General features: G+C 59.9%; 2 protein-coding genes across 4 annotated transcripts in view; one reads left to right on the forward strand and one right to left on the reverse strand.

Annotated features, from left to right (window-relative positions):
- Nucleotides 1-12,790, forward strand: part of LIMS2 (LIM zinc finger domain containing 2) — a 47,053-nt gene that overhangs the window by 25,614 nt on the left and 8,649 nt on the right. For all 3 annotated transcript variants that reach the window (XM_055571895.1, XM_055571894.1, XM_055571893.1), the window contains exons 2-4: nucleotides 602-761; nucleotides 2,845-2,911; nucleotides 3,111-3,231. In XM_055571895.1, the coding sequence (XP_055427870.1) occupies nucleotides 606-761; nucleotides 2,845-2,911; nucleotides 3,111-3,231 (344 nt within the window). In that variant the 5' untranslated portion in view covers nucleotides 602-605. The remainder of the gene's footprint in view (nucleotides 1-601; nucleotides 762-2,844; nucleotides 2,912-3,110; nucleotides 3,232-12,790) is intronic.
- GPR17 (G protein-coupled receptor 17) lies at nucleotides 6,109-7,128 on the reverse strand. The gene has a single exon (XM_055571896.1). The coding sequence runs from the start codon at nucleotides 7,126-7,128 to the stop codon at nucleotides 6,109-6,111; it is 1,020 nt and encodes a 339-aa protein (XP_055427871.1).

Genomic DNA, 12,790 nt, shown 5'->3' on the forward strand with positions numbered 1-12,790 from the left:
TGTGTGTCCGCCATCAAAAGGCCAGAACACACGCTCATGGCCATGATTAGGGTCCTTCTCAGGCTGGGTGCCTGGGCTTGGAGCGCGAGGGCCAGCCCCAGCTGCACCACGAGTGAGGGCCCGGACTGGAGCCCTGACTGCTCTGGCTGGCATGAGCCCAGTGGTGGCCTGACCTGCGCCTGACCCTCCATGAAGGGCACTGGGGCTGCAGGGTATAGGGAGAGACGGGGCTCCAGGGTGAGGGGCTTTGTCTCTGCCCACTGCGGCCCGGGGGGTCACTCTCTCCAGGTGTCCGCTCGTCCGTCTGTGAGCTGGACACGCTATGCGGGGCTCACAGGGTTGTCATCGGGGAAGGCCACTGCATCCTGGCACACACTGGCACCTGGTGTATCCTTGGCACACGGTGGCTACAGGGATGGGGTGTAGACAGCCACCCGGGGTGACCCAAGCTGGTGCGGGGCAGCGTGGACTGACTGTGTGACTGAGTCTCCACGGCGCCAAGGCCAGCCTGGGGTGGGGATGGTGTTGTCCTCTGCCCCAGAAAGCGTGTTCCTTGAGTGCGGCCCGCAGGTCCTGACTTCTGTTCCTTTTTCCTGCCCAGCAACATGTCCAACGCCTTGGCCAACGCCGTGTGCCAGCGCTGCCAGGCACGCTTCGCCCCTGCCGAGCGGATCGTCAACAGCAACGGAGAACTGTACCATGAGCACTGCTTCGTGTGCGCACAGTGCTTCCGGCCCTTCCCTGAGGGGCTCTTTTACGAGGTGAGAGTGCTCCCTAACCCTTGCCTCTGCTTCCCGGAGCCCAAGCTCCTGACCCAGCTCAGGGTCTGCCCTCTGGCAGCCTGCGGGCCTCGCCTGGCCACGGCCCTCCAGTGACAGACTGGCAGACGTGCCGTGCCGTGAGCCGGTGGTGCTCCTGCCAGCCCAGAACCTTGCTGGCCACCCCGCGGGGGCCCAGCCCTCACCTCTGTGAACGGTGCTCTCCTGCTGTGTGTGGTGCTGAAGGAGTCCCCGTTCATCCTGTCATCTCTGGGAGGCCCTGGGGTCCGACAGTAAACATAACCAACATACACCTGATGCTGCTAAGTGCCCAGGTTATGAGGAATCCTGGGGGTGGGGGGCCTGAGCAGGGAGGTAACGTTTGAGCAGGCCTGAAGGAGGTGAGGGAGCATGTGTGTACCTACAGGAAGAGCTCTCAGCAGAGGGCACAGCAAGTGCAAAGACCCTGAGGTTGGGGCGTGTAGGTTTTGGAGCAGTAGGAGGCTGGTGTGATGGAAGCAGAGGAAATGAGAGGGCACGGTAGAAGATGAGGGAGGGCAGGCAGAATCGTTTAACCCTGCGGGCCTTCATGGGGCCTTAGGCTTCATCGTGGGAGGGGCGGGACCCATCCTGTCTGTCTGTCAGTAGAAAAGGGCCTCCCTGGTTGCTATGCGGAGGGGACACTGTGCAGGAGTGGGGACAGAAGCTGGGAGAGCAGGTGAGGCCAGAAGCCAGTTATTTCTTTGGTAATCCAGATGGAAGGCAAGGGACCTAGGCTGAGGTGCCCTCGGTCCCAAGAGCAGATGGTTAAATTTTCAGCAATCCTGCAGACTGGTTGCTAAATACAGTCATTATTAAAAGTTAAATGATGTATACATACAATGAGATAAAATTTTATTAAAGACAAAAATAGCAGATACTCAAAACTCATCACTTCCTGTTTTATTACATTTCACTACCTGTTATTGTGTTTGGGTGCTGGAAACGCAGTACCGTGGTGGCTACTTATATCTCTTCTCAATTCCACGTCAGCGTCATTTTGGCAGCTTCAAACTGACCACGGTGGAACTATTTACACCACAGAAATTGGCAAATGCTGCCAGGCTGCCTCAGCGCTGCCTGTTAAGCATTTATAGGCACACCACGGCAATGCTCAGAGGCTGGCTAGATTTTGAAGCTGAGGGGACTGGCCGACAGACGGCTGGGAGGTGTGTGAGCTGCCTGGCTGAACAGGAGCTGCCGTTCCCCATGGTGCCTCCTGAGAACTGCTGGCCAGTGGTGGAGGTGGGGTAAAGGGGTGGAGTGGTACAGGGCTCTGTGGATGTGCCTATGATGATTTAGATTCCCGCTGCCCCTGCTGGGTAGGGCTCTAGCCAGGTGCAGCTTAATAAGACACTCTCAGGGAACAGGGGACACCCAGATAAAATCGTCAAGGGCCGAAAGGCAGAGGCAGGTGTTGGCCACCCTTGGGGCCGTGCAGGGGTCCACCTTGCCCAGACAGATGGGGACAGCGTGCAGGGCTCGGGGTGCTCTGGTGCACCCCATTCCTGTGCCTCTTCTTCTGGGTCCCTTCCCTACATATTTTGTGGGCCCTGGGGGAGTGGACCTCTCACACACGAAACAGGGCCAAGGGACACACAGAATTCAGCCTTGATCCCTGGGCTTCCCGGCATAAACATCCACCCCCAGCCCACAGCCTGCCCCTGGGACCAACATGGCCAAGATCTTCAGCAAACAGCGGTGGCCCTCTGAGGGGCCAGCCTTGCCGAGTAGCCAGCTTCCTCGAGGTCCCTCACTTTGCACTCTCCCCAAGTCAAACAGGCCAACCCCATCCCGCCCTCAGGCCTTGCACTGACTGCTCCCTGTGTGGAAATCCCTCTTCTTAGTACCCCCCTCCCCTTCCGTCTTTCCACTCCTTATCACCTCCTTCAGGAAGTCCCCACCCATGCTTCCTGTGGTGGTAGCAGGTATACAAAGTGGGGTGCTCATCCAGCCTCCCCGAGGGCAGGTCCTCACCCCACCGACCGGCGCAGCTCAGAGAATGACAGTGCCTTCCTTGTCCTTTCTCTCCTGGCCCCATTTGCAGTTCGAAGGTCGGAAGTACTGCGAGCATGACTTCCAGATGCTGTTTGCTCCGTGCTGCGGGTCCTGCGGTAAGGCTTCCACGATGCCTGGGAAGTGGAGATGCGAGAGTAGGGGGCCCTGTCTGAGCATTGGCCTTCGGGCCCCTGTGCTGATCACCTTCCCAAGCTCTGGGAGGGGCGCCCTGGGGCCAGGCAGAGCCAGGCGGGCTCCAGTGCAGGAACTCTGGAGGGGGAGGGCACAAGGCCAGCAGGGACGTCTCTCCTCCAGGTGAATTCATCATTGGCCGTGTCATCAAGGCCATGAACAACAACTGGCACCCTGGATGCTTCCGCTGTGAGCTGTGCGACGTGGAGCTGGCTGACCTGGGCTTTGTGAAGAACGCAGGCAGGTGAGATGGGCCTAGGCCTGGTCCAGGCGCCTCGGGCTGCCACCCCCGCCGTCCCTGTGAGGCGGGCAGGAGAACTCTCTCTGGTTTAGGGGTGACGATGGAGGCTGGAGAGTGAGGGGTCAGGAATCGGGGCTGCCCCAGGCTCAGGGCTGCTTCCTGGAGCGGCTGACGGTAGACGCCAGCGGGCAGGCAGCCGAAGCCGGAGCTGTTGGTGCAGTGTGAGGATGAGGAGTTGTGAGTTAAGCTCCTGCCTGCCTGGCCACCCAGGCTGCAGCCGTCCCCGTCCTTAGACCCCACGGGGGCTGCTAGGAGAAAAGCACTCAGTTGGGGCCCAGCGGTGCTCCAAACTTCAGGCCCGGGTTCCCTTAGCAGGCTAAGCTGTCACCTTCCACGAAGACCTGCTCTTTCTCTTCCTCCCCTCCCCTCACTGTCCCTGCACCTCCACCCCCACAGCCAGGACCTCCCTTCCCCCTGCCCTGCCCTGCTCTCCCCTGCCCTGCACCTGTGTTTCCCTCCCTTGTCGCAGCGGGGGCTGTGTCCTTACACCCAAAGCCCTGCTCACTTCCCGCTCCTCCAGCGGGGCTCACAGCTCTGGACCTCTCTGGTCCCTTTCTAATGGCTCAGGCAAGGTGGCCTCTGGTTCAAGGCACCCTGCCAGCCTTCACTGCACAGCGACTCCCTGCAGCCCTTCCCAGTACCCAGCCGGTTCCTCCACCTACACCCCCCGCCCAAGCTGCTCAGGGCTCCCGCAGCCTGCACTGCCCCTCCCGCTTCTCTCCGGGTGCCCAGGAACCCATGGGGTCTCCTACCACATGGCTGTGCTGTCCCGGTTCCCCTTCCTCCACCCGTCTCTCTATGGTGGGCTCCTTTGGGGCTTTGCATTTGGCCCAAATGGCACATCTGTGCTGGGCAATCCAGATGTAGGCCTCCACCCTAGACCTCTCCCTCGGAATACCCCATTGCCCACATGCCATCTCCACAGTGTCTGGCAGGCATCCCAAATGCCACAGAACCCAACCAGCCAACTTTGAGTTTCTCCTCTGCTGGTAGTCAGGCCTCACAGAAGCTCACACCTGCCTCGCTAGCAACACCTCAGTTGTCTGTCTGCCCCCTGCTTCCTCCCCTATCTGGGCGCTGGGCACCATCTCCGGCCCTGTTGGAGCCCCACTTCCTAACGGTGCTGTAGTGACCTTGTCCATCTGCCTGCTCCTCCAGAGACGTGTGTTGTTCATCCTGGTGTCTGCAGGGTGCTCACTAGGAGCCTGAGTGTTGAGTGCTGATATGAGTGGCCTTGGGGGGCAGACAGTTCAGCAGGGGTCCCGAGCATGGGCCTAAGCTGCAGCTCACACTGGGACTCCTGCTCTAGTGTTTGCTGGAAAAATCGAGAAGAGGCTGGACTTGTTCAGGAAAGTAAAGTATTGCTGTGGTGACAGGCAGGTGGGGCACCCTGCGGCCCAGGTCGACACTCTGAAGCCCACAAGGCAGAACGTCAGCGTCTGTGCGGGGCGGGCCGGCTGTGGCGCCACCGGAACCACAGTGCACACTGCTGCCTGCGCCGCCACTTTGCTGTTCTTGGGTTGGAAGGGAGAGAAGTTCTGGGGAGGGAGTTGCATTAACCAAACAGAATAACTTTCAGTTATTAAAGTACAGTTATGTTTATGATCAGTATGCATGCATGCTAAGTTGCTTCAGTCATATCCAACTCTTTGTGACCTGGACTGTAGCCTGCCAGGATCCTCTGTCCATGGGATTTCTCAGGCAAGAATCCTGGAACGGGTTGGCATTTCCTTCTCCAGAGGATCTTCCTGACCCAGGAATCAAATGCAGGTCTCCTACATTGCAGGCAGTCTCCTGCATTGCAAGCAGATTCTTAACCAACTGAGCCACCAGGGAAGCCCTTATGATCACTATAACCAAGGACATAAAAGGACCCTTGAGGAGCATACAGGCCACCCTCTAAGCAAAACACCTCACAGCTGGGCCAGCCAGGCGAAGACTTCTTGGGGAGGAGTGGGGCCCTGCACCTGCTGGGTCTGGGTTAGGGGGAGATAGATTCGTGGGCCAGGCTGCATGCCCCCCACAGCTGGCAGTGATGAAGCTGGGCTTCCCGTGATGGCGCCCCATAGTCTGTGCTCCCCCAGGACTCAGGAGGGACAGGGCAGCTGCTGAGAAGCACTGGGGATTGTCGGCACATGCAGGTCTGTGTGTGGCAGGAGGGACCCACAGGCCCTGTGTTGCTGGACGTCACCTGCAGATCACCCTGAAACGTGCTTCGAGTATTCGGCTCTCATGTACTGCCTGTGTCCACTAAACACAGGGGCCTTTGGGAAAGGGGGCACAAAGGGAACTCAAAGCACCTTGCACTTGAGGGGAAATCTCTAGACACCTTCTCCTGACCCTCCGCCGAGCGCTGCCCCCACCCGTGCCCCCTCTTCTGGCAGGCCGTTCTCCTCTGTCTCCTGAGTTCTCTCAGCTAAGCTTCACCGCCATGTGCTTCTATTGTGAGGAGGCCCAGAGCCTCGCAGAGGGCACTTGAGAAAGAAAGACGCTCATTGTTCAGGAATGTTCCTCTGTCCTCCTTGCTCCTCACCGGGGGAGGCGGAGTGGGGTCCAAGTCACTGAGTGTCTCGTGGCTGTGAATGAGCAGGGTCAGCCCAGTCCCCACAGAGGAGCGGCCGTCTGGGCGCTTCGGTGCTGCCTCGCCAGGGATCTGCTGACAGCCAAGACAGAACTCGGCGCTGGGGGATGAGTTCGGACCTGGAGCAGGTGATGGTGACCGGCCGAGGTTTCGGTTTCTTTTCTCAGAGGAGGTGGGCTCCTCCTCGGTGAGTCTGCGGGGTGGTCCTTGTGGGGTTGGGGAGGGGGCGGGGCCCAGGCTCACAGCTCCGACCTGGCGCTCAGCGAGCTCTCGTTGGTCCTCCCGTCGGCACTGGGCGGCGGCCCTGGGAGCCGCTTGCCACACAGCAGGCTGCACAGGGCATCGTGGAACTTCTCGGCCACGAAAAAGTACATGATGGGGTCGAGCGCGCCGTTGAGGCTGGTGAGGCAGGAGGTGATGCGGTTGCCGAGGGCCAGCGCACGCTGGGCGGCGCACGAGGTGCGGTGGCCGCGGTAGCGCAGCACGTAGACGGAGCGGTGGACGTGATACGGCACGAAGCAGATCAGGAAGATGGCCAGCACCGCCGCGATCATGCGCACCGCCTTGTTTTTGAGGCGCCGCTCCACGCGTGGGCCCTGCCGCAGGCTGCGGATGATCAGCAGGTAGCAGGTGACGGTGGTGACGAACGGGAAGGTGAAGGCCACGGCCAGGGACGCCAGGGCATGCTGCGAGGCCTTTTCCCTGTACAGCTGCAGGCAGACCACCGTGGTGTTGGTCCGCACGGTCTGCGGGCTCACCAGCAGCGGGGCCATGGCCACGGCCACCACCACCCAGAGGAAGGCGCAGGCCAGGTGGGCGTGGAGCGGCCTGCGGAGCTTGAGGGACTTGACGGGGTGCACTATGGCCAGGAAGCGGTCAGCGCTGATGCAGGTGAGGAAGTAGATGCTGGCATACATGTTGAGGTAGAAGAGGAAACCTGTGAGCCGGCATGGGATCTCCCCGAACGGCCAGTGACTCCCTGAGAAGTGGTAGACCAGGCGGGTGGGGAGGACCAGCACGCAGGACAGGTCGGCCACGGCCAGGTGCATCAGGAACACGTTGGCCGGGGTGCTGGACTTGTGATCCCGGATGAAGAGCCACAGGGCCAGGGCGTTGCCCACAAAAGCGAGGATGAAATCCAGAAGGTAGAAAGAGGCGAAGAGGACGTTCTCCAGGGGCGTCTCTTGGCCGCATTGCTCCATAGGGGCCAGGGAGGAGTTGGCCAGTAGACCTGGGGAGGCCACCTCGAGGCCATTCATGCTTCAGCCAGAGGCAGAGGCACTGAGCCTGGAGGGAACAAGCAGACACCCCCACTTCAGAGAGCCTGGGATAAGCGAGGCATCACCCTTTGCAGACATGAGCTCTTGGAAGCCTTTAGCACCTGCCGACCCCTAACCCCTGGATAGACTGTTCATGCTTGGCATTGCCTCAGGGGCTACAGGGCACCTCCTGTGTCCAGCTGGGGGTGGGCAAGTGTCACAGTTGTGTCTGACTCTTTGCGATCCCATGGACTGTAGCCTCTGTCCATGGAATTCTCCGGGCAATATTGGAGTGGGTTGCCATGCCCTTCTCCAAGGGTTCTTCCCCACCCGGGGATGAAACCCTTTCTGTTTTATGTTTTGATTTTTTTTTTTTTTTTTAACCTCAAGGCATGTCTTAGCTCCCTGACCAGGGATCGAACCTGCACCCCCTGCTTTGGAAGGCTGCAGAAAGCAAAACCAAAACCAGGGCCTGGGTGCCAAACTAATGCTGGGGTCAGCTCCCCACCGTGCGGCCGTGTCCCTATAGAGCATGGAGAGCTCTGGGCAGAGCCCTGGTGTTCCTGAAGGCCACCTCTCAGGCCTGGGGGATAGAGTCAGCACCGCAGGGAGAGAGAGCATGGTGGCCTGTCTGTCTGAGGCCCTGGAGGGTGTGAGGGCTGAGGGAGGGGCCCGCATCTTCTGTCCCTCTCCCCTGTGTGCTGTCTGACTGGTGGGGTGCATGAGTCCCCTGAGCCCTGCTTCTCATGGGTGGGGCACCTAGGCCTGAGAGCCCAGTGTGGGGGGCTCGGCCAACCCCGCCTCAGCATCAGGTGAGCCCTGCTCAGCCTCCCTGACCCGCCTGTCCACTAGGTTCCCCCATGCTCCCAGCACCAGCCACGGGAGGGCCTCACGAGGAATGCAGTGTCCTGCTCTGTCTACAGCACCCGAAGGCCGTCCAGGCCAGCAGCCAAGGTCTTGAGCTTTTTGAACTCAGCCACCAGCCCTGCTTTGGGCATATTAGTGGGCGGAGACTTGTGTCTTAGAAAGACAAGTGTCTTAGACTTGTGCCTGTGGGTCCAGTGGGTGTTTTACTACCTGGAGTAATTTAACTAGAGCTTCCCTGGTGGCTCAGACAGTAGAAGTATCTGCTTGCAATGCGGGAGACCAGGGTTTGATCCCTGGGTGGGGAAGATCCCCTGGAGAAGGAAATGGCAACCCATTCCAGTAATTTTTTCTGGAAAATTCCATGGATGGAGGAAGCTCATAAGCTACAGTCCATGGGGTCGCTTTAACTATCAGGAGGCAGATTCTTTTCCAGGAGAGGAAGAGCCATATGTCCCAGAGGTGGGGAGACTGGCCGTGGTTTTCTGGCCAAGATCTGCAGCCCCAGAGAGGCCGGGACCCAGCCTTGCCCACCTGGTTTACCCTCAGCATAAACCAGGGGGTGCAGCTCGGAGCCCTCCTGGCCTCGGAAACAAACCGTTTCTGTCTGGTGACCCCAGTTCTGAGTGGGTCACCGGTGGTCCCTCCCCAACAGACAGAGTGACAGATTTCCCATGTTGATTTTGGTCGACTCAGGAGATTCACAAAGGAGAGGAAAGGTCCAAACGCCCTGCCTCCCCCAGGCCTTGGACAGGTGTGGGCAGGAGAAGGCCAGATGGCACACAGCCCGCAGCCCCACGTGGGCTTGGGGGGGCAGCTGCCCGTTTCTTCTCAGGGCACCTCTGCCTACAGTGCAACTTCAGGGGCTCCCCTGAATCCCACCTCCCAGCAGCCACACTCCCTGCCTGTGGGCTGCAGAGGGGGCAGGAGAGGGGCTCACAGGAGCAGTGGGGATGGAGCGGGAGCAGCAGTTGCACACACGAGCCGCAGGGGACCTGGAGCAAGTTCTCTGTAAACTCCTCCTGTCCTCGGGTCCTCTCCTTTTAATGACCAAGATAATAGTCCTGGCGGGGGCTGGCAAGTGCTCCGGGAGCACGGGGACGTTAGCGCTGGCAGTCCCTGAGTATGAGGCTGGGCGCCATCACCAGGCATGGGTTCCCAAAGTAGACGGAGCAGGGCCAGCAGTTCAGACTTTGGCAGCTAGGAGGGCAGGAGGGCAGTGTGGGTACTGAGGAGCTGTCGGGCCAGGCAGCAGCTTGACCCTCCGCTTCATGCCTCATCAACCACCACTGGGGTCCCTGGGCACACCTGGCACCCCCGCTGCCCCACAGGTGGCTGAACAGGAGGAAGGCAGGGGTGGTGAGCATCTGGCCAGTCATTCTCAAGCCAGCGGAGACTCTCGCCTGATCACATCACGTTTTGATTATTGGAGAGATCCAGGGATGTCCCCTTGCCCAAATCTCTCCTGGACCCAGAGTGGTTCAGGTTCCCTAAAATTCTAATACAGAGATTATTTCTTGTTGCTCCCAAGTGTGTGTGACCTGAGGCAGTGGGGGAAGTGGGGGAGGCCTGGAGGCCAAGTGAGGGAGGGGTCTTGATGGGGATGGGGCGGGGCTGAGCTGGGTGCCCTCCACTCTGGGCTGCTCTGAGGCCCAGACTCTGCCCACCCCCCTGGTGGTACAGTCATCACCCAGCCCCTCCGTGAGGTCTGCTCACAGGTACTGACCATCTTCTCTGCCCGTCGCGAGGCAGGCCTGCCTGGGCAATGCCCACCAGTCCTCAGGGGCAGATGTCCACTGCCTCATTTTACAGAAGAGGAGGCTCATTTTACAGATGGAGGCTCAGCATCAGCTAACTTGCCCAGGGTCGTTTGGCCAGGGCAACAGCCCAGGGGTAGGAAGCCAGATCCGGAAGACCCAGCAGGGACAGCCAACACCTCCGCCTGCTTTTCCTCCAGGGGCTGATGGGTCCCCGCTGCCAGGGCTGGTGTGGAGCTGCCTCCCAGGCTCAGTGCCTCCCCCGCGGGCCTAGCCCCAGGAGCAGCGACAGTCTGCACCAGCCTTTGTTCCAGAAGCAAGGCTTTCCAGATGGCGACAGTAGAGCAGTGGCCTGAGCGTGGGGCCCTGCGTGTGCGCAGGTGGCACCCGTGGGCTGCCTGGCACCTGGCTTTCTGCTCCTGCCCAGCGCCTTCTGAGTCCCACCACTAGGCCGCATGCCCCGTGCTCTCTTTGGGTGCAGACTTGATTTCAGAATGCTTTCAGGCTTGTGTGAGGTCTGTTGCGGTTTCTCCACCCTGCCCCTGTGTTAGGAGTTTTGGTGCTGGTTTTGGAGTAGGTCTGGGGGTGGCTCCTGCTCCTCTCCACGTGTCCCTAGAAATGCCTGCTCTCACTGTCTCTCGACGTCTCACTCTGCTCGGGGCAGGGCGGCTTGGGGGCGTGGGGCCCCCGACCACGGAGCAGGTGCAGGGCTCGGCCTCTGAGCGAACATGGGCAGGTGTGCAGCGGGAGGAGGCTGAGGTGGCAGGAGGTCTCTTGGTGTTGCCGGCACCTGTCCCTCCTGCCTCCTCGTTGGGCCCCTCCAGGTGCCCTGGCTGGAGGAGAAGAGTGTGGGGGCGTTGCTGCAGCCATGGGGCCACAGACTGGGCACCCACTCTTCCTTTAAAAGCCCCCACAGTGAGACAGGAGCACCGCCCATGGACTGCTCTAATTCAAACCAGGGAGGCCTCGGTAAATAGGTTGAAGCGAGACGGCAGAGATGGCCCTGCTCTGCTGGGCCCGCGCTTGCCCCGCACCCCTGTGCCCCGCTCCCCAGCCCTGCCCTTACCTCTCACAGCGGGTCTGGGGCAGCAGGTGGGCTGCGGCCTGTGGGTGGGTGGTGGCTCCGTGTGGCCGTGGTAGAGGCTGGCTGGCTATTTAAGGAGAGGCGGGGAGGCTGCACCCCCTCGGGCCCTGAAAGGCTGCTTCATTCCTGAGGGGTCCCCTGTGTGGTGGGCCGCTCCTCTGGCTGCCTCTGCTGCCGCTGGGCTGTGAATATTCCAGTGTGGCCCAGCACCCCCCGCCCCCCAGCTGGGCCGCCGAGCATCACAGAGGCCGAGTGTGTGACTGTCTGCGAAGCCGTGGAGTGGGCGCCGGCTGGGTGGGGGGCTTGGCTGGGACCGACAGACAACAGGACGTTTCAGAACAGGGTAATTTCCTATCGAGGGGAGGGGGCCTGGGAGGGGCTGGTTGCCATGACAACGGGCCTGGGCGCCCAAGCCTGCACTGGCCATCGGCGGGGGGGGTCTTGTGAATGGGGAAGGGTGGGAGGCCGAGGAGTCTTGTTTGGTCAAATGAGAGGGGATTCTTTCAGGACACTCGCTGTAGGGTCCTTGTGTCCTGCCCTGTATAATGAGGCCCCCTTTGGGTGTGCGGAATAAATCATGGCCTTTATCTCCAGCAGGGCCCAGCTGCAGGCTGCCTCATAATAGGGCGCTGTCTGTGCCTGTGGGGACCCGGAGGCCTGGCCTCGTCTCTGCGGGCTCCTCCTCTGGACAGGAGGCCTGGGAACAGAGCCACTGCCGCCTGCCCCGTGCTGCTCCCCCAAGGCTCCTCCTGGGAGTCTGGGGGGTGGCTGTTTGCATGTCACCAGTGGCTACTCCAGCAAAGTTGGTTCTCTCTGTCTTTCCCAAAACGATACACCCAGTAGCACAGGGCACCAGACCACTATTACTTGTTTCAAAAGACTTTACAACTTTTTAGTTAAGATGTTTAAAGATGTACATGCTGTCACTGGGAGGAACCTCCCACAAGTACTCTCTGAAATGTCTTCTTTCACGCAGTCCTGTGCACTTGGGATTACTGCCCATTTTACAGACGAGGAAACTGAGGCTCAGAGAGGTGACCTGACTGGCCAACCACAAACCAGTGAGCCAGGATTTGGACTCAAGCATGTGTCGCTCTAAAACTTAGGCTGCATGTGTGTGTGTGTTGTTTTGTTCTCTTCTTCTGTTGCACCTCAGTGGTAGAATTCCTAGGTTCCATCTTCATTCTACCTTGGAAAAACTCTACTGGTTGTCCTTAGATCTGGTGCTGGGATCAGGTCCGTTGAAAAGCTATTTCACATCTGAGGTTCCTCTGAGAGAGCGGGGTTCCTCAGTTCTGTCTTGCTCCGGAGCTGGTGGGGTGTGAGGCTCTCTCCCCACTGTGGCCCAGGGTAGCTGTCTAGGAGAACTGGCTCATGGTGGCTTGAAACACGGGAATCTGGCCGGCTTGCCTGAGTGCACATGTCTGTTGTTGGATGATTGATGACAGTGTTTAAGGGCACAGAGTGTTGCAACCAAATTTTGGGGAGTTGCGCTCATTTCTGTAAACTTTGAGGCAAAAATCTTTCCATATGGGTTGACTGTTGTCCTGCTGCTAAGAGGACTCATGCAGAAGGCCTGGGATGGGGCTGGGGCACAGGGTGGCTTAGGGAGAGTGGGGTGGGGAGAGCCCACTGGGCTTCAGGGATCTTGCGGGGGAGGGGGGCGAAGCCTTGCCCAGGAGATGGAGGCTAGAGCCCAGGCCACATCTGTGGCCCCTGGGCGGGTAGAGTGAGCCAGGGGTCCCAGGCCCGGAAATGGCCTTCCAGTCTCAGTGGCCGTCATATGTTGGGGACATGACACCTGCTGTCCTTCCCTTCCTGTTGTTCACAGTCGTTCATGTACTCACGCATCAGAAGATGCATCCCGAGCCTCCGCCCTGTGCGGGGCACCCAGGGTTCAGAGGAGTACAGCTGGGAGCCCATCAGCAGCTTAGCAGATGGCTGCTGGGCACTCCCT

The sequence above is a fragment of the Bubalus kerabau genome, chromosome 3 (genome assembly GCF_029407905.1).
Source record: "Bubalus kerabau isolate K-KA32 ecotype Philippines breed swamp buffalo chromosome 3, PCC_UOA_SB_1v2, whole genome shotgun sequence".
Classification (NCBI taxonomy): domain Eukaryota; kingdom Metazoa; phylum Chordata; class Mammalia; order Artiodactyla; family Bovidae; genus Bubalus; species Bubalus kerabau.

Excerpts from the sequence above, each read along its gene's own strand:
- GPR17 (XM_055571896.1), bottom strand. The coding sequence starts at position 7,128 with ATGAATGGCCTCGAGGTGGCCTCCCCAGGTCTACTGGCCAACTCCTCC.